Source organism: Charadrius vociferus, unplaced genomic scaffold (genome assembly GCF_000708025.1).
Source record: "Charadrius vociferus isolate BGI_N301 unplaced genomic scaffold, ASM70802v2 scaffold201, whole genome shotgun sequence".
Taxonomy (NCBI): Eukaryota; Metazoa; Chordata; class Aves; order Charadriiformes; family Charadriidae; genus Charadrius; species Charadrius vociferus.
The window spans coordinates 1375327-1401244 of record NW_009646936.1 but is presented as its reverse complement, the minus strand read 5'-3'; the positions used below and the strand labels follow the sequence as shown (position 1 = coordinate 1401244).

General features: G+C 43.7%; 1 protein-coding gene across 1 annotated transcript in view; it reads right to left on the bottom strand.

Moving 5' to 3' along the window:
- TIAM1 (T-cell lymphoma invasion and metastasis 1) overlaps nt 1–25918 on the bottom strand; it is an 83022-nt gene that overhangs the window by 39387 nt on the left and 17717 nt on the right. The window contains exons 3-10 of the mRNA XM_009894894.1: nt 24355–24527; nt 20055–20279; nt 18410–18595; nt 15771–15917; nt 13589–13663; nt 12365–12535; nt 6413–6517; nt 2462–2543 (exon numbers count right to left, since the gene is read on the bottom strand). Of these exons, the coding sequence (XP_009893196.1) occupies nt 2462–2543; nt 6413–6517; nt 12365–12535; nt 13589–13663; nt 15771–15917; nt 18410–18595; nt 20055–20279; nt 24355–24527 (1164 nt within the window). The remainder of the gene's footprint in view (nt 1–2461; nt 2544–6412; nt 6518–12364; nt 12536–13588; nt 13664–15770; nt 15918–18409; nt 18596–20054; nt 20280–24354; nt 24528–25918) is intronic.

The following is a 25918-nucleotide window of genomic DNA, read 5'->3' as shown; positions in this document are numbered from 1 at the left end:
ATTTATTATTGCTATAGCTGGAACACCAGGAATAGCAACAGGTAGTGTCACCAGTGATTTTCATAATCTCATCCATTTTCAAAGTGAATACTTTTCCAGTTCTTCTGGAGGAATCAAGGCACAGGGAATTTGAATGTAAGGGACACGGTTAGGACAAGAGGAAAGGGCCTTAAGATGCACCAGGGGAGGTTTAGGATGGATATTAGGAAAAACTTCTTCACGGAAAGGGTTATCGACCATTGGAACAGGCTGCCCAGGGAAGTGATGGAATCACCATCCCTGGAGGCATTTAAAAGACAGGTAGATGTGGCGCTGAGGGACACGGTTTAGTGGTGCTTTGGGCAGCGTTAAGTTAATGGTTGGATTTGATGATCTTAAAGGTCCCTTCCAACCTAGACAATTATATGATTGTAAGGGAAAACACGGTATGTTTTTTAAATGGGCAAGAAGTATGAGGCTTGAACAAAGCTGCGCAGAAAAAAACAAATAATCACCAGAATAAAAAGGTCCCTTAGTGTTCCAGGCTTTCGGTTTCAGTACTGGCTCCTGACCCTCTTCCCAGCACTTGCTGAAGTGCCTGTTAAGGGGCTGAGCCTCCAACACTGCCCAGTTGACTGAGAACCAATCTCAAAGGCAGCCCCACTCACACGAAGGCTTGTGCAGGTGCGTAGATGCTTGGAGACTGTGCAGTCACATGATTGATTTAGGTTTTTTTCAAAACAAAACCAGTAGCAAGAACCCTTAAGCAACCCTGTTAAAAAGATTCTACGCCAAAATGTTAAAGCTCTGATCTTTGTGTTGCCATAGCTTGTGAATGTGCTGTAGATTTCTTTCTGGATTGTAAAAGTATGTATTGGCAATGCTAACTCTGTGAAGACACTAAAAGAACTAAAAATTCAAATGTACCTAACATACAGGATGGGAAAGGTTCTCAGGAGGAAGCCTCGCCTTTCCCAGCACCAAGGCAGGATCAACACTTAACCTCTGCTCTCCCGCACACCTGTACTTCAGCACACATTTGTCACTGTATGAACACATAGTACTGTTTCGCAGACTACAGAAATTTTGCTGCATTTAAAGTCAAAGTAAGTTTTGCCGTTTTCTTTCAATGAGAGCAAAGTCAGCTTTTTTGGGGTGTATTTAGTATTCACTCCCTGCAGGGTTGGAGCCACTGAACAGATACATCCCATGTCTCACAGCTGATCTCATTTCACAGGACATGACAGCGCATTTTACAGTCTTTCCCATCTATCATTTAAAAAAAAAAGAAAAAGAAATAAACAGGAGATGCCACTCTTGCAGTGCTTTCAGGCAACAGCATAATTACCAAACCTAGGGCCATCACTGTGCTGGTTAATATTTCTCTCTTAGTCCTTCAATATTCAAACTGCAGTCAGTACCACTGCTTTGTAGCAGAGCACAATATTCAAATGGACTGCAGCTGTATATTAAGCAGTTTGGGGATTCACAATTATTCTAGTCATTAAAACAGAATATTTAGATAAACCATAAAAAGATGCAGATTCATTTCCCACAGGGTAGGTTGCACAAGTAACTTCAAAATACACTGCAGAACTGTAATTGCCAGAGCAAAGGGCAAACTCACCAGTCCGGAGGTCTGTAACTCGAAATACTTGAAAGCTAAGAAATACGACCACCCCCAGGTAAAGATTAGGGATTTTGCTGAAATTACACAGGGAGGACTTCCTCTGTTTTATGTTTTATACACAGATCTGTATGACATGTCAAATTCTGGCTCCAGGAGCCTACGGGGCATCCTCGAGGGCTGGGTGTGCACCAAGGCCAGGCTGCTCCAGCCTCAGGAACGTTGAGGCGAGACAGGGACCCACCTTGCGTGTCCAGGGCAGGCAGGGAATGCGGCCAAGCAGCCTCTCCTGGACAGCTGCCTGGCTGCAGACCTCGAGATGCCTCCCACCCACAGCGTCACTCCTGGCTGCATCCCTGCCATCACGCTTGGTGGAAGGGGTGAGGAGTGGGAGAGCAGGCTAGCAGCAGCAAGCCACAGTGGCAGCTCTCTCCCAAGCCCCACTGCAGGGCCCTTGAGAATGCCGCGATGCTGGCATTCATGTAAGACGTGACAACTGGCAAAGGATGCTGTGTTCCGCCGGCGCTCAGCCGCACAACCTCTGTAGGTGGTGTTTCGAGAAACTACAAGAACAAGAAAACATTTGTCCTTTCTGCCACCGTAGCTCTCATCAAAGAGCTGCACATCCTACAGCTCGAGCACCAGGAAACACAGCGTTCAGTGAGCTACAAATAAAACCGTCCTGCTTCAGGGCAGGGGAACGAGCTTTCTGTGGATGACACAGGAATCAGATGTTTTTTTCTTATTGTGTTCAACAGGCCTTTCAGGTATATCAATGAACAGCAAGCAAGAACCTGCACACGTTAGAACTGACCTTGGTAGAAAAGTAAAAACAAATCAAGGAGAGAAACTCACCATAAATATCAGAGGATGTATCAGACTTCTCTATTTGAATGTGCTGTGTAATTTTCTGACAGATTTCTATTTCTTTGTACAGCTGAATAGAAAACAAACACAAAAATATGTTACTGTGGGAGGACACATCAATTGTAATCTTTTTGAACAGATTTTTTTTAATTACAGGCAGAAGAAATGGACTGTAGTCATTATTTATTGAACATTTTTTCTCCATGTGTGTGAGATGTATTAGTAGTGTCACTATGCTTTACTGTTAGAACACAATTAAAGAGGAGGAAGCAGTGTTTTACTACTGCCAACCTAAGAGGAAGGATACATCTGTTTCTCTCGGTCAATACCATTTTGAGTGTACAAGAAAAAGAGCTTCTATTCCTGTTTTCATATTTTATGGGTAGTCACCATTTAACTTTTTTATATTATTTTGATTAAGACATTGCAGGAATTCAATTTTTCAATAGTATTAAAATCACAAAGAGGGATTTTGTTTCTTAAATACATTTCTTAATTGTTAGAAGACTAACAATTGGTATGCAGCTCTTGCTTAGCATGAAATTTTACCTGTAACACCTTTATATTTATTTGTACCGAGAAACCCCCCCCAAGTCTTTGAAATGGTCATTAACATCCTTCCTGGGAGACCAGCACAAATTCACACCTAGGTAATAACCCAGAAGCCTACGCACACAGGTGCAATTCACTCTGCCTTTCAGGAGCCAAGCAGCACCTCAGCAGGGCTACACCCCTCCACCACAGCTCACACATTGTCTGCTTTTAAATCACTACATTCTCCTGTCTTGTGTGGCTCCCCGTTGTAGCTGGGTCCTGCCCCGAGCTCCAAACAAAGGGCCTGTCACCCCACCTGCAGCAGGGAAATCCCGCTTTTCCAGACAAAGTCACCCAAACCAGATACTGAGAGGCTCTGAGCTGGTATCTTTGAGAGTCAGCCCTGACTTACTCCTTGTAGGACAGCCTTGACACTCCGGAACCCACTGGCTCAGCCAAGGTTTGAAGCTCTTTTTTCCATAGTACAGGCTAGCACTTAAGTAACAAACCATCCTTTTGTCTTTGGAAAAAACCATACCCACAGGTAAATAAGAGCCCACAGGTAAATATTAATTTTGTTTACATGCTGGTATAAGTGTGTAAAAAAGCAATTCACAATAATTAGCATTTTGTAACTAAGTGGCATCAGTGTTTGGACTGAAGTATTTAAACCACTTCTTTAAAAAAGAAGAGTAACTCATTAGTAAAGGGTTTCTTTAATGAAAATATAATTTTATCTCCTGCTTATATCAGCACTTACACATCTGTTTAATTGCAAATATTAGGTATTACAGAACAGTTATATACCCATTTAAATGACTGTATATAGTAAAATAAAATGTAAAACTAAGTAAGGATGCCATGCTAGCAGTATTTTTAAAATGCAGTTTTCAAATATAGGAGCATATTATTCAGAACCTGAAAAAGAGTCAAATGACATTTACAAGAATATCAACTAGATTTCAGCAAGGGTTTTAAAAAGAGGAGAAAGAGAAAAGGAAGCATAAATCGTGGTCTTTTCAGAACAAAACTTGAGTCTGATCCCTTCAGTCACCTAAACTGAGCATGCAGGACCAGAACCAAGGAGGACGGCTGACATGCTCTCGCAGGGATACGAGAGCCACGTGCTGCCTGCATCCCAAAGCGCCTTTTCAAGCAAGGACCTCTATTGAACGGGAAGAAAATCACTGGGACGCACACACTGCAGCTGAGGTCCCCAAACCAGAGAGCCTGTCTGACAGCAACCCTGAGGTGCCGCCCCATGGACCTGCTGTCCCGACACCAAAGGCAGGCAGCTTATTTGGGCTATGGTGGCACGTGCCATTAAGCCACCGGCATCACGGGCACTGCATGCTCATGGGGGAGCCCCCTCTTATCCACCACAGGGCCTGAGGCTCTGCATAGACAAGTTTGATAGCAATACCAGGAGCATCCTAGGGAGTTTGCTAGGCAGGAATTTTTTTTTATCCCCAGGGACAGGATTTCTTTCTGACAGTAGCAGCATTGCCCCTTTGAGCCACTCCAGTCCTTCAGTGGTACTCACAGCAGCTTTGGATGATTATGATTATATTATTATTATTATCATCATCATCGTCGTCATCAACAACATCATCATCATCTCAATATTTTCTCTTCCTTGTCCTATTTTCCTCTACCACTTTTGGTCTTCTCCCAGCACCCTTTCCCAGGACTACCCCAATACCTTCAGCCCAGACTCGTCCTACCAACAAGATTTTTGGGGAGGCCTCTGGTCTCATACTTACATCTAAAAGTGCCATCTTACCCAAAGTAAAAAGTCTGGCGCGTCAAGCTTCAGCCAAAACTCTCCAACACTTAGTTTAAAATAAAAGGTGCTTAAAAGTATAACTGTGTGGTACAGCGCCTAACGCTAAATACTGTCCCCTGAGCCCTTAGTAACATTTTTAACACATAATAAACTGAGCTTGTGAATTTTTGAAAGACTGTGTCAAGAGCACAAAGTGTCACCATTAATGTACTGGAGAGGAAGGGAATTTGGATATTTAATCTCAATTTCTTATTTAAATACATCTGATACATTCTGCAAGAAAAAGGAATATCATCCTAAGAAAGTATGTTTACCTTTTCTGCAGCAATGTATGTCTGTAAAAGCATTTTAGTAGATCGAAGGTACCTCTAGCAAGGTGACATCAACATTAGACAATATTATAAACAACTATTCAGGTGACTACAAAAATAGAGGCATTAGTTTTATCATATTGCACCAGAATAATTTAATTACACACTTAAACAAAGTAACTCAAATTTTCTCATGAAACAAGCACACAGACAAGCAAACATACAAATGTGTGTTGTTTTAATGTTACTACCTTAGACATAATGCTGCAGCACCTATCTATATTATAATCTTTCAGCATGTACATACTCCCACTTGACTGTAGAGTTTCGGTTTCATTTTATTTTTTCAGAATGAAAATAAATGATGGCTATGTCAATCCTACATCTTCTCAACATAAGACAAGTCACCAAAGTCCTTCCAGGCAATGAAAGCTAAAATCTGTCTCCTCTGCGTTTTAATTTTTCCCAACTATATTTCACTTCCCAGTCTTAGTACTCAACTGGTACTTTCTCACTCTTTTTTTTTTGACAGTTTTAATGGCAAATCCCAGAACTTCTTTACTAAATGAATAAAAGCATCGATAACTGGCAAAGTTTTACTTTTTATAAATAAAACAGCCACCAATGAAAAGGACTTTAAAAAGCTTTACGATGTGCATGTGTAAAATGATAGAGCTAAACCATGACACTAATTCTGTTTGGTCTTTTTTTTAATCTCTCATTTCAAAATTCCTTTGAAGTCTGCTTTTGAGATGAATGATATGAAAACATCCAACTGAAGCAATTAGGAAAGTATATTTTCACACATAACTCCAGAGCTTTTTAACCTCAACGTTTACCTTCCCATTTAGGGAAAAAAAAAAAACAACAAACAAACAACAACCCCAAAAAACCAACTGTGCATTTCCCCCCCTTTAAAAATCAGGCAAAGTGATCTGAGTAAGAAATCCTCAGGCCTCAACATTGTATCTTTAAAACCACCAAGGACAATATGAACAACAGGAAAAGGCAACCTTAAGAGAAGTTACGATTAAATGTATGTTACAGTGACTTTCACACGTTACCTGTGGTTGTTCCTCCTCTCTTCCACACAAACACATGCATGCACAAACATAAGATAAACCAACTGACTCCTCAAGATGAAATGTTCGGAGAGATTACTTTACTGTAGGCCAATTTGCTATGGTCTGCAAAGCACTATAATTGCAAGTTAAAAAGCCTAACTCTGCATATTACATATATCAGATAAACACTAATTAATAGTGTCCTACCAAGTGTCATTTAATTTTGCTCACTAGGTAGCATTACCAGTTCATAGATATCCTCTTCTGGCTTTGGTACGTAAAATTGAATCTGGTTTTCAATCAGGAATTTAAGACGCAGGTAGTGAGCAGAGTGATCCAGCTGGTGTGCCTGCAAGAAATGGAGAAGAGGCTTTAGAAGAGAAAAGCAATAGCTCGCGTCATCCATACTTAAAGAACGGCCTGAAAAATGCCCCAGCACCATCTTCCACAAGAGGCCTGTGATCTCCTAACCTGAACAAGAACCTAAACCTCCTCCTCTTCCACTGGAATAACTGTTCATTTAACCACTGACCAGGATGTCAAGGGCAGTGCTAGAATTCTAAGCAGCCTCTTTGGTTCTGCTTATCTGGCAGTTCTGCTCCATCCCATGCTATCGCAGAAATAAGCAAACACTATTACAGCAGAAGACTCAGGGCATGCCTTTGTATACAAAGGGCATTTAAAATCACAACGAGGACAATAAATGTGCTGCTAACAGAGAAAAATGTAACAGGAAAGGTTTTTTCTGTTTGTTTCGGTGTGTTTCTAGCGTCTTCATAATTTAGGGAGTCAGTATGATGTGGTAAATTTCAAGCAAGGTTACTATAAAAAAAATATCTGTATGTCCTCTAAATTCAAAACCGCTCAGGATACACTGGCTTTATAAGGCTAAAAGAAGCCAAGAGCTGCATACTGGATTACATCCCAGTGGAAACAGGTCACACCATTTTAATGAATTAGTTATAATTAGCTGAGGATACGGCATTTGGTCTGGGAGATGTTAATGACCTTTTCTCAGCATGATTAATAAGCTTGATTTAAGCAGAGGTTAATGCAGTGTGTAATCAAAACACATTAGAATTATGATAAACACAAAGGATGTCATTCAGAAGTTACTTTCAAAGTTCATAAACTATTGACTAAAGTTAATGAAAAAACCCAAAGTGATTCACAAACACAGGAGGTAAATTCTCTCATTGTCACTTTTGAAATCCCATTATTATATGCTTTTATGCATTGGCCTTTTCATTTTATACGAGCAAACTCCCAAAGTTTACTAGGTTGTATTAAAAACAATGGCTCATCTGCAAATTCATGCAGGAACATCGCTATTGCCTATTATTATGTTTTTTAAAGCCTCGCTTATCCAGTTCAAGCCAAGATGATGATACATTGGGACTCAGCTGACTGATCACACAGCACAGATGATGAGTAATGTACACCGAGTGACCTGTGGAAAAGATCACACACTGACCTAGCAAACCCTTCAGCTAATACTCAGAGAACAGTGAAGGTTTTTGAAAGTCTAGATTAGCCCATGAATAAAAAAGAGCTACCAATAAGAAGAAAAAAGACAGATCCATTGCTACACTCTACATAGCGCTACGTTCAAACACGTCCAATTCAAAGACCAAGTTATCCGTGTATGAAACTGAGTATCTGAAATGGGATAACCTCTGTAATCTGGACAAATATTTAGCTAATTAAATAAGGAATGTGATATCTATCAAAGGCCAAAATAAAAAGAGCTGAATGTAAGAGATCCTCACCCTCTCCCCCCTTTTTCTGTTTTGATAAGCATTTTGCACCCTTTGGTCATTGTTTACTGACTGTTTTCACTAGTTTTTTCTCTTACGTGCACAAACATACAAACGCCCTTGAAATTAAAGGGAAGCAGAATTGGTTTTAATTGTTCAGAAATGATACATAGGAGTCCTAGATTAGTTTCTGGTCAGATTAGTTTACTGTCCCTAGACACAAACTAAAGAGCACCTTGCACACTAATCAAACACAAACACACAGAGGAGACGTAAACCCACAGGCTGCACACCCCACGGCCAGAGGGAGAAGTGCATGATAAGTCTCTCTGAAAGTCTGGAAAACGCTTGAGCCACTTACAGCAAAGCCAGTGGGGAAAAAAATTCTCTGTGGAAAAACCATGCTAGCAGAAAAGAGAGCCAGACAAGCTGGCAGCCTCCTCCTGCCACCACGCTGTATCTTCCTGTGGTCCCCTGCACCGCAGCTCTCGTACGCGTCCTGCATTTCACTCAGCGTCAGGCACTGCTGCTGCGCAAATGCCGGCCAGCCAGGCCTGTGCTGAGAAGCTACCTGTCATCGACTAAAGCCCAGGGTTGGGAGAGAGGCCCTGTCTGCAGCCCAGGCATTTGTGTCACTTCCAACAGTGATGCTGAACGCCCTCCCCTTGCAGAGGAGACCCAAAGGGACACTTTCCAGTTTGCCGCAGGCCAGCAGAAATCACAACCTGTTGCAGAGGGACATGAACTGACCCAGTCTGGGGGCTCCAGATGTTGGGCGCAGGCCAGGAGCTGCCTTAGCTGCACCGGCAGAGCAGGGAGCCCGTGCTCAGCCACTCTGGGCTCCCCACAGGGCCAGGGGCACCCCGACACCCCTCAGCAACACAGCCGCCAGTGCACAGCCACCACCTGCCCCTGGGCAGGGGCAGGGTGCACTCACACCTGCCCGCAACTCGCTCTGCAGCCTGCGCCCCGATAGCATCTTAAAAGAGCAACCTTCCCCCAACAGGCGGCGGCTTGATCTGCCATCCCAGTGGTGAATGATGGGGCTTCTGCCTGCTTTGATATGGGGCACCGCATCAGGCATGGAGATGACCACTGAGACATCTGTTTTCACGCCTGTCTTTGCAGGGAGATTTGCTTAGGAGAAAATTGTGCGCGCTGGCCATTTTAGAGAGCAGGAGGGAGGCAAATGCAAGATGACGGATGCTGCACTGAAGCCCTGAACTATGCCAGAGCGCAGCATTGTCTAAAGAGGTCGCTGGATAAAACCCGTATATATTTTGAGCCACTTATTTCTCCCAAGAAATGCCATCAGTCGGGGGTGGATGCCATTCATCTACTATTGCAATGCCATCCAAATCAGGGAACGAGAGTCATCACCATTAAAGCTGTGAAGGTGCAGCACATGAGCCACACCACTTTGTTAATTAACATTTGTATAGCTGCAGCAAGGCTTTGTCTATCTCGAAATTTTACATTAAACTGTTTCAAATAGGGGCATGATTTTCTACTGAAGTGAAAGGAAAAGGCCCTCTTAAAGTGGACATAGCAGTCTGCCCTAAAAGACATACCATTAACCCATTATTTTTTTGTTGTTGCTGGTCTAGCAGCATCCATATGTGGTAAGGTGGGAACAGAAACACTGCAGCTTTCATGATATTAATATCCTTTCGAGACCACCCAAAATACCTTTTAGCAGTCCAAATAAGCTTCTCGGTTTATTTATTTCTCTCCTAATAACTCTGGCTATGTCTGGACTAAATTAAGCAGCTAACCCAATTTAAAGCACAACCCGACAGCTTAACCAATGTGCTCTTGAAGAAGAATTTACAGCCTGGAGTGTGATCCGATTCAACAGGCTCCACGTGGCATAGCGGGTCGGCACACAACCCAAACTATTCACCCATTTCGGCTCCCTTCTAGTTAAAGCAAGGGACAGGCATATTCTTTCGGCTTGGTGGGGGAGACCTTCATTGGTGCTGAGATGACAGCCCCATGGAAACACGCTAGCCATCCCACCGTCTTACTCCGGCTTCACACTTGTGTGGCCCAAATTTTTTCAGTAGGAAAACACCAGCTCAAAATCAAAGTGAGCCCGCAGAGCATCAGGCTTAAGTAACTTCTCAGAGACTTTGGGTGCAGACCCAGAGACCTAGGGGAAATCTGCTTCTTGCCCTGCAAGCAGGTCTATTTCAAAAATGCAAATTGTGAGAAAACAGAACCCTTCTTGCTTCTCACTTTTTATCCAGTTCAGTCAAAAGACTAAATGCCACGTAGTCTTCTATGCTTGATTTTTGGTGTTGTTCTCTCCATACTTGCTCGGCTTAAATCCATATACAGTGTGTGTGTTTCTACTCAATTTTAAGACATACCTTTATGCAAATGTTAGTAATACATACACACACATTCACAGTGATCAGTATTATCCATAGGAAACAATTTAATGCATATACACTGACTTTTCCTGACTTGCAAGTGATGTTATTAGTTAAATCTTAGGAGAAGTCTTTGAGAAACCATTTTAAAATATGCTTTAAACTCTCCTCCCACCAATCTTGAATCATAAAAGTGTCACAAAGCAGCCTCCAAAACCTAACTCGCTGTATAATAACAAGCAGCAATGGTAGTTTAAGAACACATTTTCTACAATGACTTGAGTGTACTTAATGTTCTCCAACAGAATAATCAAGCTCAGTTTAATAGCACAGATAGATTTAACATCTACAAACATGAAGAGGTTTATATGAAATGTAGATCTTGAAATGTTTACTATACCAGAACTTGACTGGTTCTCAGATGGCAGATGGCAAACTGATGTGAAATGATGTGGATCAGATATTAAAGGGGAAAAAATGAGCTGAATGCAAGAGACAGAAGAAAGAGATTGATTATTAAACGCTACAGAAAAGAAGGCATCCGTCAGTGTTTTCCAGACTGAAAACTCTTACAGAAAGGAAAGAAACAGATAAAAGCTCTTCAAAAAACAAACACTCATCCATCTCCCCTTCTCCCTATACACCACCACCCACAACAATCAAACACGCGGTGAGAGACCAGATTCTCAGCAGGGACCTACTGGAACTGGTGGAGCTACACCAATTTACTCCAGCTAAGGATTTGGCCCACCGAGTTAATCACTCTTACCCAAAGGAAAATATAAATCCTAAAAATAAATCATTACTAATAATGTGTCATCCAGCTTCCCTATTATGTCTCTCTCCAAAAATGTCATCTTTTCCTGAACACAATGAAGAGCTTTCACAAGCTGCAGCACTCTTAAATAGCGCACCTGGCAGAGAGACGAGCACACTGTGTAATTATTGCAAACAAATGCCTTTCTCTCACCTTCCCTCTCTTTGGAAGCACATGCAAGATGTTCTAGAAGTCCCCAAAGTTAGGCTCTTAATAGTAATAAATGTTTTCTTTTCTTTTGCTGTTGTTGTTGTACAAAAGAGGACTCACTTTTCAGAACAGCATGTGACACGAGTTGGGTCTAGCTTGCAGTCAGCCGGTTAGCGGAAAACATACATTATGTAGCTGCCAGAACTGAAAGCTTGTATTTAATTTGTCAAAGCTTTCAACTTCTCTGCTGAGATGTAACTCTTTTTAATGGCCAAATGTCTCTCTGATACTTCATCTTGAAAAGAAATCCAGGTGGTTTTTCTCCCACTCCCCCCCAGTGCAGATAAAAGCTTTCCTCTCTCTTCCCTCCTGCCACCTACACGAAGCGAGTCTGACTCCGCAGCACAGACAGCAAACACAGGCACCTTCTCCTACTCCTGGTGCTGCTGTTTTCTCCGTGCCTTCCTCCCCCACGCCAGCCAGAGGGGAAGAGGCGGCAGGGGGAAGGAAGGAGGAACGGCACCTGGAAACGGGATGACCTGGCACCTGGGAAAGGGTGAGATCACCCCGCTTGCCCGGTGGAGGAGGGAAGGGGCCACGGGAGGGCTTGGCAGAGGTGGGGAGACCAGGGTGGTCGGGCGAGGACAGGGCGACTGCACTGTCATGCTATGGGGTGTCCTGTGAAAGGAAGCGGGCTGGGGGCCAGGATGCTGGGGGGCAGATGGGGACAGGAGAAGGGTCCTGCACATAGCTTGGTCTCTAGTGGAGGGGGAGTGGGGTGAGAGGTGGCAGCAGAGGCAGAGGCAGTGTGAGAAGGCACTTCAGATGATCAGGCACAGCGGCCAAAGGGGAAAAGGCAAAAATTAGCCTCCCTTCCCCTTTCTACACGCATGCCAAGTTTAGCTCCAGCTGTAGGAATTTTTCTAGCATGAAAATTTCAGTATAATTCATGTTTTTCATCTAACATACGACATACAACCCCCAACACGTGCAGTCTTGAGCACTGGCATATGAGAAAGTCACTATGAGGTTCAACTGAAAGGGCTCAGGGTTGTAGACCCCTTCACCCTGCTCCAGGGCACACTCGCAGCCTTTACCTTGCAAATCATTTCCAGCACGTCTCGTGTGGTGTCCCCGGGACGGATGACTGTCAGAGCAGGCTGGTTGTTCGGCAGGCAGAACCAAGACGGCGTAAAATACTCGTGAACCCAAATATCACAGTCGGGATTGTGCTGATGGACACTGCTCAGTGCCACTTCTTTTTCCCTCTAAACAGACAAAATCCATTATGACTCTACCAGCCAAATACAATCTCCTTCTTCATCAATAACAAGTGTAAGGAACATTATATGCTGTATCAGACAGCCCCTTACAGAGAACACATTTTATTCATAAGCCTGGATTGAAGGCTTGTCTGGACAGGAAACTTTGCAGTTTTACCTGAGCAGTATAAAGTGTGCCTTCCCATGCCACCCACACAGCTACACTGGCGCAATGCACTTTTCCTGGGATTTCACCCTATGGCTATTGGGAATGCTAGGAATGCAACAAAAAATAATAGTGATAAGAAGAGATTCAAAATTAAAACTTAAATGCACTGTGTTTCTGGGTAAACCAATCCAAGGCCAACAAAACTGTTGCAGATGCTATCGTTCCTATACCTAGAAATGGCAAAATAGCAAATCTTAGCATTTACTTTGAATTTACTGTCTTTTATACATCCAAGTTGCACTCAAAGCTGTAAATCCCCAGGACGTGATGGAGCTGCAGAATCCCTGTTTGCTGCAAGTGGGCTCACGCAGCTAAACCCATATGCACTACAAGAAGAATGTGCCTCTTAGCACTGTCTTAATGCCACTTTATAGCTGACTTTCTCTGGGGAAAAATAAAGCAGTTGTAATTGTGGCTGCAAACACAGAAGCTAACAGAAGCACATGATAACAAAATGGAGAAAGCCCTGCACTTCATAGTTGTGCCAACCCTAAATTATGAAAACCCCATATGGCCATCACAAGGAGCCATTTTCCAGAACCAGCAGCTCCCAGGTCCTCCTGTGGGAAGGCATTTGCCTGGTGTGCCCTGCTAATACACCTCTGGGTCTGGCACCTCCAGCTGCGCTTAGGATGCCACACACAGCAAGCCCTTTTGACTGTGGGCAACCAGCTCAAACCCTCCCTAAGCAGCTACAAGCCCTACAGCACACAGAGGGTCCTCTCCTCTCCTGGTGCTCCACGTCCCCTCTCGCGTTCCAGAGTCATCGCTGCATTTAGGCTGGCTGCAAATGGGGGGCAAGGAGGCAGCTGGGAGAGCTGGTGTTTTACCTTGCCATCCGGGACCGTATCGTCAAAGATTCCTTCAAGAGATTTCTTTACTGAATCAACTCCTTCACCAAACACCTGAGGAACAAGAGTGACTCTGCTTTAAAACATGAGCACGACTGTGCCATCTGCTGCACATGCTAAGGGGAGAACAGTGTATCTAACATCTAGCATGGAAATCAAACTGAAAAATAAAAACATTAATCTCAAAACACAGAAAAGGAAAACATCAGCTTGTTAAAAGGGAAGGGGGAGTGAATGACAAGCTGTTGATGGGGTACCATGCTGAAAGATTAGAGGCCAGTTCTGCTTAGTGGTCTGTCACTGACTTACTTGATGGAGCTGGACAAATTTTATCTCCTTTTGTGCTCAGTTTCCCCACCTGTAAAGTGGAGGAAATGAATGCTTCTCCACCTCTGCTAAGGCTGAGAAACCAGAAGGGCTCCGCTTCTGGCTGGTTTTGTAATAAACCAGCTTCCAAAAAGTACTTAGCAAACACTCAAGTACCACAAGTCAGCATAACCCTTCTCTAATGAAATAAGAGCTGGTAACCCAGCACCAGCCAGAGAGCCAGCCAGAGAGCCAAAATCAACACGAGTCCATGTAGGAGGAACAACAGAATGGGAATATTTACAGGATCCATCCCAAAGCAGCATAGTGCTGCATCAGATGGGCAAACAGGGTTGTTACTGCAGCAGAAGCTTATAATTAAAACCGAAAAGTTAAGTTTTATAGCTCCACATCAGCACAGCTTTACGATCAAGTTGCTGGGTTTGGCTGTTAACTATTCTGTACCTAAACCGAAGCAGAGACCATGCAGGATGGGAGAACGTCACTGCCCTTTAGGGATTTACAGTTTACTGGTTCATCTTGGCAATACTTTGCATGCCACTACACAGGAGCAGGGGAAATGTGTTCAAGCACTACATTTAGACATTCTGTTGTTTTCTCAAAACTTTACTTTTTCTTTGTCTCTCTCCAGTATGACTTTTCTTTAACATGGAATAAAATCCCTTTTCACGCCTGTGCTTATTGGGGAGTGAGGGGGATAGGGATGGGGGCAGGGGGAGGAAGCGTGAAGAAACCATTTATCCCCACTGAAAGAAAAAACAAAGGTGAGTTCAGGAAAAAAAATAGCCAGGTCTGAAGACACAGCATGGGCGGGATCCTAGCTCAGGACAAGGGATTGCGCTTGATTTGGGGAAAATGAGTACAAAGGAACAGGGTTGCCTCAGCACCAGCACTAAGAACTGGGAATGCACTCATGGAGGCACCTGCTGCTTCCCTGCAAAACCCTGAGCTTCTGCTCAGCCACTAAATATTAGATGAACTTTTACTGTCTCACCAAAAACAAGATAAATCATTTTGCAGCATTCATCCTCTGCTAAACAAAACAAACACCCACTGCTGCTTTAACAGAAGGAAGAAGAAATCACAGGGCACAGAACAACACGTGTCCCAAGCCTTTCTCCCCTCAAAAAGTGAAAGAAGAGAAAGAAAAGCAAAGCCTACACTTCCTGCAATTAGATGAAGTATGGCTCTCAAAAACTGAAAGCTATAATTAGGGATGTTTGGAAAGAATAACAGGGAAGCACCTTCCTACCATACTGAAACACGTTTTCTAGAGAAAGATCTGGGTAGTGACAAGGTGGAAACGCTTCAGCTTTTGCTTTTTAAAAAATCTGAAGCAGAACAGGGACTATCCCTACTAAATGCAAAGCTTTTTGTTAGTTTAGGAAGTTTTCCCCAAACTCAGCTACATTTAAAGTATTCTATAAACTCATAATTTTAATCTAAAGAAACAAACGTCTGCCCTTTTTTTTTTCCATCCAAAGTCGTATCTGTTTTACACTGCTGCTTTGTTATTCCTGAATTTAGAGAAAGTACCTCAAGCAAAAGCAGAAGCAGCAGAAATGAAACAGTAGAAATGCAACTAATTCAGCTAAAGAAGGTGCAAACTCCAAACCCTGTTTGATAGGAGCTGCTGTATACTTATATGTAATTACAGTCACTGATTTTTGAAGAGGATGTGGAATAAGACGACTATACACCATGAAAGTTTAAACAGGCAAGGTTAAGGTTGGCTGTGTAAGTGCTTGGTGCAAGTGACTCTGCATGAGCTGCATTCTGCACGCAAACAAATAAGCCTGGAAAATAGCAATATCGCAAACTTACACACACTTACCTGATTAATGCTTGGCCTCCCTTGCTTTTTCTTTGAGGTAGTATCCAGCCCCCAAAGAGAAGAAAACCTGCTTCTCCGTTTACTGGCAGATCTGGACATGGCCTGCGTCCTTCTCCTCACTCCCGACTCCCCTGTGCGAGCCGCCACCTGTCAATGCCACATGGTTTAAAATCAAAGGTCACAGCTTCCCACCGCACCATGGCTTACATAATCTAATAAAGAGTGGAATCTGGTTTAAAAAATAAAGGCAAATACTACGGCAACAATAGGTACTCACAACAGGGACAATGGTGATGCTGCCAGGCTGCTTCCTTCTGACTGCAATTTAACTCACTTACTTCTTCCAACATCAAACATCAAAAATTAAAATGGATAGTACCACCCCTCCCATTTTTTGGCATTTAATCTGAGATATTTTGAAGCAGCCTAATCATCACAGAGGAAAGCCTCAGCACTAGTGAAGGGTTTGGAGTTCTTTGTTTGTTTTTGTTTTTTTTTTTCCCCCTAACAAAGTTTCAAAGCTGGACACACAACACCTGAAATTTCCAAACTTATCTGCCACTTCTGAAAAGCCCAGTCTTTCTCTTTGCTCTTTCCTGTGGAAGGACTCTGGGCATCCTGGAACTGACTCATAGCTGTTACAAGGCCAGATAAAGGCTTGCAGATAGGTCAAGGAATTTAAAACCTGCACTTCCTTAAAGATAGCAACATTTGAAAGTAGTGAGCAAAACACGAGAAGAGAAAAAGTGAGCTGAAATGACCCTTTAGATTAGAGCAGTGTTGACCGCTTGGGTACTTGAAAAATGTCCTGTGGCAACCCCTTTGGAGTGAAATGATAATTTGCTGTTACTGAGACCAAATATGTGGGGAGCGCTTCCCAAATGAGGAAGCTCTAGTAGAAATTCGTGCGACGTTCGTCAGAGGTGAAGTGTTTAGGCCGAAGTTTAAGCAGATTTCCCATGTGGAGGTGGCCTCAAGAGAGCGAGCTCCTCTTCTGTGAAAAAGGGAGTGGTAGGAGAGACAACAGGTATGAATGGGAGCGCAAGGCGAAGCGAGACAGACAGACAGACAGACCCACCCTGCCGACTTGGCCGTACACTTCCTGGAACACCTTTGTACTGGATTCCCACAGCCGAAACTAGCAAAATGTGACTGTCGTTTGGCAACCCCAGAGGGAACACCCGAATCTCTGAGTTATGCCCCAAGCTAGGGAGCTGCAAAACTGGTTGTTTGGGTGCAGCAGATACAAAAACCCATATAAAGACAGAACACAGAAGGCTGGCTTGTGCACCATCACTGTATGAGTCATGGTGATTCTCCGTGGAAAATATAGAGAAATAAAGGAAAAGGAGAACTTAAACACCACCACAAGCATCTGCATTTCCACATCCTGGACTCGTGAGATGCTTCTTAGCTGTACCTAAGACATTTGTGCAGAAGCACCTGGGAGACCTAGCACATCCTCTGACTAATGCACTGAGGAACATTTCAGGAGAGCTAGGGACACCATGCTATCATCATGCAGCACCCAGCTCGAGTCTGAGACTCACTGCACCATCTCCACGCTACTGAGGGCAAAGGAGGACACGAGAGTTTGCTTAAAGGAGAAGAAAGCACGTGTCTTTTCCGACACAACATATTCAAAACATTTTTTTTTTTTTCACTTGGCTCTCAAGAGACACCAGCATGAAGAGGCAGACTGTTTTTCAGGCTAACGCTCAGTGCTTTGCTAAATGCAAAAAAAATAAGCATAAATGCAAAAAAAAAAAGCATAAATGCAAATTACAGCCCGCCACTTAAAAAAAAAATATAAATCCACCAGCAATTATCAGGATGATGACGCTAATCTTTTCATATATAAAAGAATAAAAACGCCCCTGACTGAATTACAGCTCTGGATTCAATTGAAGGGTACAGCTGACATCTACAAGACAACAGTGGAGCTCAGCTATTTCTGTAAAGCTCCAGGAGTCCAAGCCGAAACTACAGGAACTTGACTTAAATTCATTAAAAAAACACCACTTTGCAATACATTTCCCTGTATTTTTAAGAGCTGGGTTGTTACATTATTTACATTTAAGCAACCATTCTAAACATTATTTGCCACACCATAAGTAGCAGAGAAGAACACTTCCCCTCCCTTGTGGAGCATCAGGTGTTGATCACTGGAGACCGGATATTAGCCTAATTGGCCAGTAGATTCATCCATATGGTAGAAAGCAAGCCATGCCTGAGAAGGTCTAAGCCAACACATGCTGAGGGCCTCGGAAAAACTCCCATTGACCTCACTGGACTTTTGGATGAAGACCATGTGCACGGACATTAGAGGAGAGCCGGCTCTTGTAACAGGAAGATCTGTTTATAGAAAGCATGTTTATAGCGCGGATCTGGAAATTCAAAATCACATGTTTAGGAGAAACATGGTTCTTCCACTTCCATAAGGCCATGGCTTGTAAGCATCTGCTTTTTAATCTATATCCAGGACGCACACCCCTTTCAGCAAGCAGAATATTCTGCAGGCTAAGGTAAGGGCTCACTCCCAGGTACAGATTGCTGTTTGCTGACGTGATCTCTGCATTGAACACGTGAACCGATTTGCAGGTTGGCAAAGATGACCCCTGGCTGCTGTTCAAACTTACCAGCGCATGAAACGACGAGACTGAAAAGATTCCAAGACGGCCCATTGCAACTTTCGTTGGACGGCTGGCAAAAGCAAGCAGTCTTTTAGGGTTTGGGAGCTCCCCTCCTTGGAGACTAGCCAAGTAACAGCGGTACCGAAATAGGTCCATCTGGAATTGTTCAAGATTTTGTTCCCAAACGAAGATCTGTGTACAGCAAAGATTGAAGACCGAGACACACAAGAAGAAAAGGGGAGAGGAGGAAGCACAGAGTTGTAAATACCTTAAGAAAATTCTAGTGTTCCCAGTAATACATCTCTTTCACCAATGCTGATCTCATTCAAGAAATTTTGATTCCCCTTCTTTCCTGCTATCCCCTACCCTCCCAACCCCCAAAAAGGATACAAATAATAAAAAAGTTTTCATTAGATGGAAAACAACTTTTTTTTTATGCTCATGGCAGAAGTCGTCTCCTGGGACAACCACTCCTTTGATACAACGCTAATTAATAGGATTAAAATTCCGTTTTTAATTTTCTTTGTGTTCCAGGATTCTCTTCAGAGAAGTCCCTTAAGAGGCTTCTTTCATGCATCAAGAGCATCTGAGAAACAAGAAGACCAAACCCCACCAAATTCCACATACAGAGCGCCCCAAATCAGCAGCCGCAGCAGCAGCGTTGCTGTAAGCATCAACAGAGCTTGCCATACTTGAAAAAGTATAGTATTCTGGGGATAATTAATCTTATCAGCGGAAGAGCACTATAATCAACCTATGTAAGGACTTATTTAAATAATTCAAATTGCTGATAGGAAACAGTTTCAAAGCATTTAGAAAAACCCAGTTATATAAAGAGAGAGACTGCTCTGCCCTCTCGCTGTAATTGACAGCCTTTGAGTGAAGCCTTTTCAACAGAGGTGAGCGTCTCTCCCTCTCGCCCCCCTTCTCATGGGTTTCCAGGAGGTATGAAATCTCTTCAGCTTAGCGCTTTAGGGCCCAGCCACTCCCTGTGGTTTGCACTACAGGAACGTTTGGCAGACGTGGTAAAAGAGCTACAAACTAATGAAGCAGGAGCCATATGTTAGTTTCCTAAAATAAGGTGCTGCTGCGGCAGAGGGAGAGACATCTGCTCTAGGCTCTCTGCTTCTCAAACGCAACTACGTTGTCCACTTGAAGTCAAAAGCAGCAGTCCCAAAGGGCAGCCCGGGCTGCAGCCATGAGGTCAAGGCAGGCCCTCTCAACAAGCAGAAACCAGGGACGGCTTTTTCACCCCATCTGCCAACAGAAGAACCAGCCTCTTGCACTCTTAAGACAACTGCAACAGCACCATTTGTCGGTCTAGGACCAGCTCTTCCAAGGCATCCTGCTGCCATGGCCTGGTAGCCTCTTCACTCCCCTAAAGCCCTCACTCAACCTCCGAGTGGCTAGCTAAATCCTTTGCGTGGTGGCCAGAAGACAGTCCATGTGGTACCTTAGTGCACGTTGCTTGGAGAAACGGTGCAACTAAGGCAGTCAGCACAGCTCTCCTGCCAACACACATCTCGCCTGCCTTGGGGAGCTCTGCCCGCACACACACACGGCACAGTGGGAGCAGATAGAGGTACCGCTAATCTGAAGAAGGCCTTAAATATTTGCTAGAGGCTTGTTTCACATAAGCAAGCAAGATTACTTGATCCAGTATGGTCTTCTTCTTCTTGGAGTCCGTTACTGAGGACAGCTGCATTTCACCCATTTTCTTCATCTTCTCATCCATATCAATCTTCTGCTCCAGCTTTTTTATCTCTGTTTTCAGGAGCTTGACGGTGTCCTCTTTGTGATGCTGCCTTGCCACCGCGGTTGCACAAGCTGAATGGATTGCTGTGATCCAGTTCTCCAGTTCGGTCTGGCTAGAGGTCTGAAGAGAGAGAAAGAGAGGGAAAAGAAGTCAGGATCCTCTTTAAAATTGATTGGAGATTAACAAATGCAATTCCAAGGAGTTTCCTTTGCCTTTGATCTTAAGATTCAAAGCCTTAAATCCACTTACGAGAGAAGTAATAAAAACCCCATCATTCTTAAGCAGGCCATTTTTAACTCAGCACTAGGCATTCAGCACTTAGAATTACACCTATATCTGTGCTTTGCAGCTGTACAGTGTTTCCCAGCAAGGTCTCAGGAATTACCTTCCTTGTTCAACGCAATGCTGCCATAATTTGTAGCTCAGCATTTAATGACATTTTCTAAACTCCCAGTTCCTTAAGGCAGGGAACGCACCAGCCTCTGTGCTCTTCACAGTATGGAGATCTTTTTTGGCACGCAACAGTTAGTAATAAATTAATGGCATAAAACATGACTGTGATATCTATGAGTAGGTTTATTATGACGCAAAGACAAACAAGCTTTCCACTTCAGAAGGTCCCAAAGCACTCTGAAGAGAACCCTGTGATCATTAAAGGCAGGCTCATCATAATTTTTACAGCTCTGGTATTGCCCCTCCCCAAGCATGTGTGTGACAGTCCGGGAAAAGGGAACACTTCTCGTCCCTGGAGGTGTTCAAGGCCAGGTTGGATGAGGCTTATGGCAGGAGGGTTGGAACTAGATGATCTTCAAGATCCCTTCCAACCCAAACCATCCCACGGTTCTATGAGATACTAGGCTGGGGCATGGGACACCAGTACATTTTTCTGGAAGAGCACTATTCTGATTAGAGACTTTTGACACAGGAAGAAGAATATTTCAAAGTATTCCTTTTCCAGACTTTCAAAATAAAAAATAAATCTTCTTAGCCTTCTTACTAAACCGCATTCCTTTTTACAGTAGGTTGTAAAACAAAATTTACAGCCAACTCAGGGTTGCAGCAGACTTTCTCTGAGTGTCAGCCTTTAGCAGTTAATCACACTGGTATCTGGCTCGTGGCTGAAAAAGTAGCAAGGTGCCAAAACACCCTGTTCTAATTAAACTTTCTGATGATACCTGATCTATTAATAGGCAGCACAGTGTGACTCTCCAGTTGCTAGCATAGATGAAGAAGGTCATCATCACTGCTCTCCTGGCGGTCACAACCAACAGCAAAGGACGTGGCTTACTAAAGCCAAGGAGAGATTCCCACAGAATCCCGACTCTGGAAATCACGTATGCACAGGCTGGACTTCAGGGTGATGCTCCCAAAACTTCTGTGGTACTGAAGCAGGTGACACATGGATGTCCCAGAATGACATTGCTTTCCTTAGCTCAGGCTAGAAGTCCTAAGCAGAAGATAGAGTCTACATCGGAAAGACCAATCTCTTACACCCAATTCTCTTGTCTTCAGTTAGCACTGTACAAAGTATATTGCTTAAATTGGTGAGGCTCCTGCCCAGGTAATAATATTAACAAGGTCTTGTTCACAGGGGCTTACAATGTCTTATCGCCACTGCTGAAGACATGTTGAGCTGAGGAGAAATTCCTTGCTGAGGAATTTCTGCTGAAAATAGAGAAATTATTTGCAGAATGCGAGACACTTTGCCTACAGTCAGGTGGTGAAACCTAGCCCCCAGTAGAGAAGAGAGTAGCACTGGACTGATAGTGAGATGATATGTTTTGTTAATTCCTAGCAAAATCGTAACAGCAAGAGGTCATATTTTTATCTTTTTCAATTTTAAAATATTATCTGTCTACGATTAGATTCAGTTTTCTTTTTAGTTTCCTGAGGAGAAGGAGTGAAAAAAAAGATTCTGGAATGGATTTAGGAGCTGAAGACTCTTCTGGTAGATGAGTAGGCACGGGGAATCACTCCACCTCTCAACGGAAAGGACGACATAAACAAGCTGCAAACATCTGATACATAAGTATGTGGTGTCACAAGTTGCTCTGAGCTCCTGGAAAATGCATGTGACATCTGCAAGTAATGGATTTGTGTAGGCACGATAAGAACTGACTGAGCAAGGAATCATCGTGTAGGAGGAATGTGATGTCTCTAGGTGCAATGCAGTGGGAAGGCTTGTTACAAGATGTCCAATATCTGTACACATTATAAAGCAACCCTATTTTTCTCCCTAAGTACACAGTCTCCGTAGGACAGAAATAGTCTTCTGAAGGTCTGTGGTTTCTTCTCATCAAAACCACTACTACAGCACTGTGTTATGTGTGGACGGATGTGTATGACATGAGCAGTTAAGTAACACTGCTGAAGAGCCGTACACACGTGTCAGCTGCTCTGAGTGCAGCAGAGCAAGCCCTAAAGCAGTCACTCGCACATTACTTTCACCACGGCGACTGGTCTCCTTCCCTTCACCCCATACCCAACCCTTCTTTCTCTTCTGCTTCGCTGGCCATGCATGGGTTCTACGGCAGAAGGGACACATCAACGGAAAATTTCTGCAAGGCAATATAAATGATTGTTTTTCATTTGAAAAGGCTCATTTTTGCTATTTTCCACAAAGTTGAATAAAAATCTACCCATGGCATAAAGACAAAGAGCTTATAATGAATAGGGCCTTGTGTTGCCACAAAATAAATGTACTGAATGTGACCTTTTCAGTATTTAGCATCCACTGGCATTAATTTTATGAGAATTAAGGTTTTTCCTTAGAAAACTGCATGGAAAAGATTTTACAGCTCGTATCAGTAGATCAGGAGGAGGTGGTGCTCCACAACCTTTTAAGCACATGTTGAGACCATAAGCACCACACTTACCGCCTGGATGCAGCTCTCCAGGTGGCAAAATACATGTACCCTGCTCAGGAAACACATGAAGTAGAAAGGGGCGGTGCAGTATTACATTATGAGCTGAGGAAAAATCAAGATTCAGGTGCCAGAGAACCTAGTCCGCAACTAAAAGTTGTTTTGGGTTTTTTTTTTCAGTACACAATCAGATACTCAGTCTCTTCAAGATGTAAGCCAGCACAACATCCTTTGAATCAGCAAGGCTTTTTTATTTTGCACTAGTTTGAGAATCTAGCCCCTTGTTTAGGACAGCTGCAAGGACCTACGAGACAGTGTAATTTTAAAGATTTGCTCTAGAGTACAGGGGAGTGATGATGTGAGGACGCATCCTACCACAGAGTCGCTTCTTGTTTAAGAAGGCAAGAAACTCTGAATACATTTTCACTGGAAAGGGAAATAAATAAAGAATTCCTCAGGTGAAGAAAACTGAATCAAAAAAAGGAGGAAATGGGATCACCTCAGCACAGGTTGGCAATTACAAATAAAAGAGGGTAACGCCTTGGTTAGTGACAACTTGCAATACGGAAGTGGAATGCCAACCTAAAAATCATTCAAGGAAGCAGAAGTTACCAAAATACAGAAATCTTTTCCAGTGAAACATATCAACTAACATGTGGCCTTTGATACAAGTACTAGATTTTTTTAAAACGTACGGTGTGAAATTCAGATATTTCTATTTTCTGATTAAAAAAAATAAATATGCACTTTCAATCTCCTCTTGGGCAACAGCAAGATGTTCGCTAAGGTCTGTATGAACTAGGGGCAACTGGATTCTGCAGCACCATTGAGAGAACACCTGGAGGCCCACATACCCCCTTGCACTTCAAACTCCTCTTGGTCCCCTTGAGCCTCTCCACAAGGTCCTATCTTTGATACGTGTCTCTTATGAGATGCAGAAAGTGTTATAGCACATTTAACACACTACTGTATGTCCTACATCGTAACTGCCCTGGTCTTAAGCACACTGTCAAACCATGCAAAATCCCCAGTTTTTACAGGGATGTAGGAATATTTCTTAATTTTTACTTTGTTCCAGCCATCTACACAAAGAGGTTCCAGTCAGTCAATAAAAACAGCAGATCTGACAGTGATTTACATGTGGTGGTGGGTCTCTCGAGTGGCATTTACCAAATGTATCGTGTCCTTCCTCTAGCGCTGCCAGAGGAATATCCCAAATGTACTGGAGTCAGCAGGATTTTTCCATTGATTTCAACCAAAGCTAAGATTTCCTCCTTGGTCGGAGACAAAAAAAAGAGAACACCTTTGTAAAACCCTCGAACCGGACCAACCTGAAAGAGGAAAGCATCCCCAAGGGAGTTGCTGAGACAGAAGACAAAGTCCTTCTTGGGGTGTTCAGGCACCGCTTGCACTATGCTGTTTTCCACCCAGACAGCGTGCTTTGGGATGCTGTTGTGGTCAATGCCAGATCTGCCATCAGTCTCATAAAAAAACAACGTGCATCCTAAAAGAGAGGATCGTATATTAGCAAGAAACACATTTAAACACAACGGCCGCCCTGCATTTATTCAGCGGTAATACTTGGGACTATAAATCATCCGTAAAACTGTCACAGGGATGAGGGAGGATTTGCCAGGGCCCCTTCAGGCTTTCAGCCCCACAGTGGAGAGCATCAGCATTGGCCCAGTTTTCAGCCCAACAAGGTGGTGGCTTCCATACCATGGGGGCACACCACGAGCTGTATGCTACACCAAGCCGTGCCCCAGCACCGGCCATTTTGTTCACCCCAGGATTGCTATAACAGAGACGCAGACGCGAGCCGAGAAAGTCACGGGCAGTAAAATACAGCCCCAGATGAGAAACACGATTACAAATCCCAAAGTGGAGGTCCTCCACAGCCACCCCGTTCCACCAAGGGGACCAAAAGGAAGATGCAGGCGTGAGGGCACATCTCCCCTGGCAGTGCCGGAGAGCTGCGAGCAGAGGGGCCCCAGGCAAAGCCCCATGGCCCTGCCCCAGCCTCCTGCAGCTGCTAGCTGCGACAGCCTCTGCAAGGCAAAGATCAAGGGATTTAATTACTGGATGCAGATGAGTAACCGGAAGAAAAACGGACCGGAACGAGCTGTGCTCGCTGAAAGACTGAGGGACAAAAAAAAACAACCAACCAAACAAAGAGCATAAACCAAATACTTATTCCACTGTAACTATTAATATTAGTTAATATAATGGTTTAGGTTGGAAAGGACCATAAAGATTGTCTAGTTCCAACCCCCCTGCCATGGGCAGGGACACCTCCCACATTTCAGCTCTGACTTAAGGTGACACAGCCAAAACAAAAAAACGCATTTTAGCTGGGGACAGTGAACAACCTGCTTGGTTTTGCAAAATAATCTTTATAATTCTCCTGGGGGGCGTGAGGAAAAAAAGGTATAGCAAGTCTGCAATTTGGCAGACACCCCAAAAAGGGTCTCCTTCTCTCTCTCCCCCACCTTCCCACATTATCTACTGTTGTTTTAACTATAACTGGCACATTGTTCCTCTGCCACTGGAACCTGCCCTCTCAAAGGGATGCCCTGTTACCCAGCCTCACAGAGAACTATTTGCAGCCAAACAATAGCAGCTGCTAACTTCAAAGCCTCATTTACACACTGACATTATTAAGGCAGAGCAATCTAAGGAGCAAATACTCCACTTGAGTCAAAGCACTTTAAAATAACATTGCCTCCATGCTCATCCTTCCCCTTTTTCCTCCCAGATGGCCCTTTGTTTGACTGCTCCTCACAGCAAGACCTTCCTGCCACTTCTACCCCCCCTCCCAGGAGATCAGGGCTCCCCTCCTGCCACTGAGCCCTCCCTCCTCTTCCATTTCCCCAACCCCTCTAACCACCCCAAGGA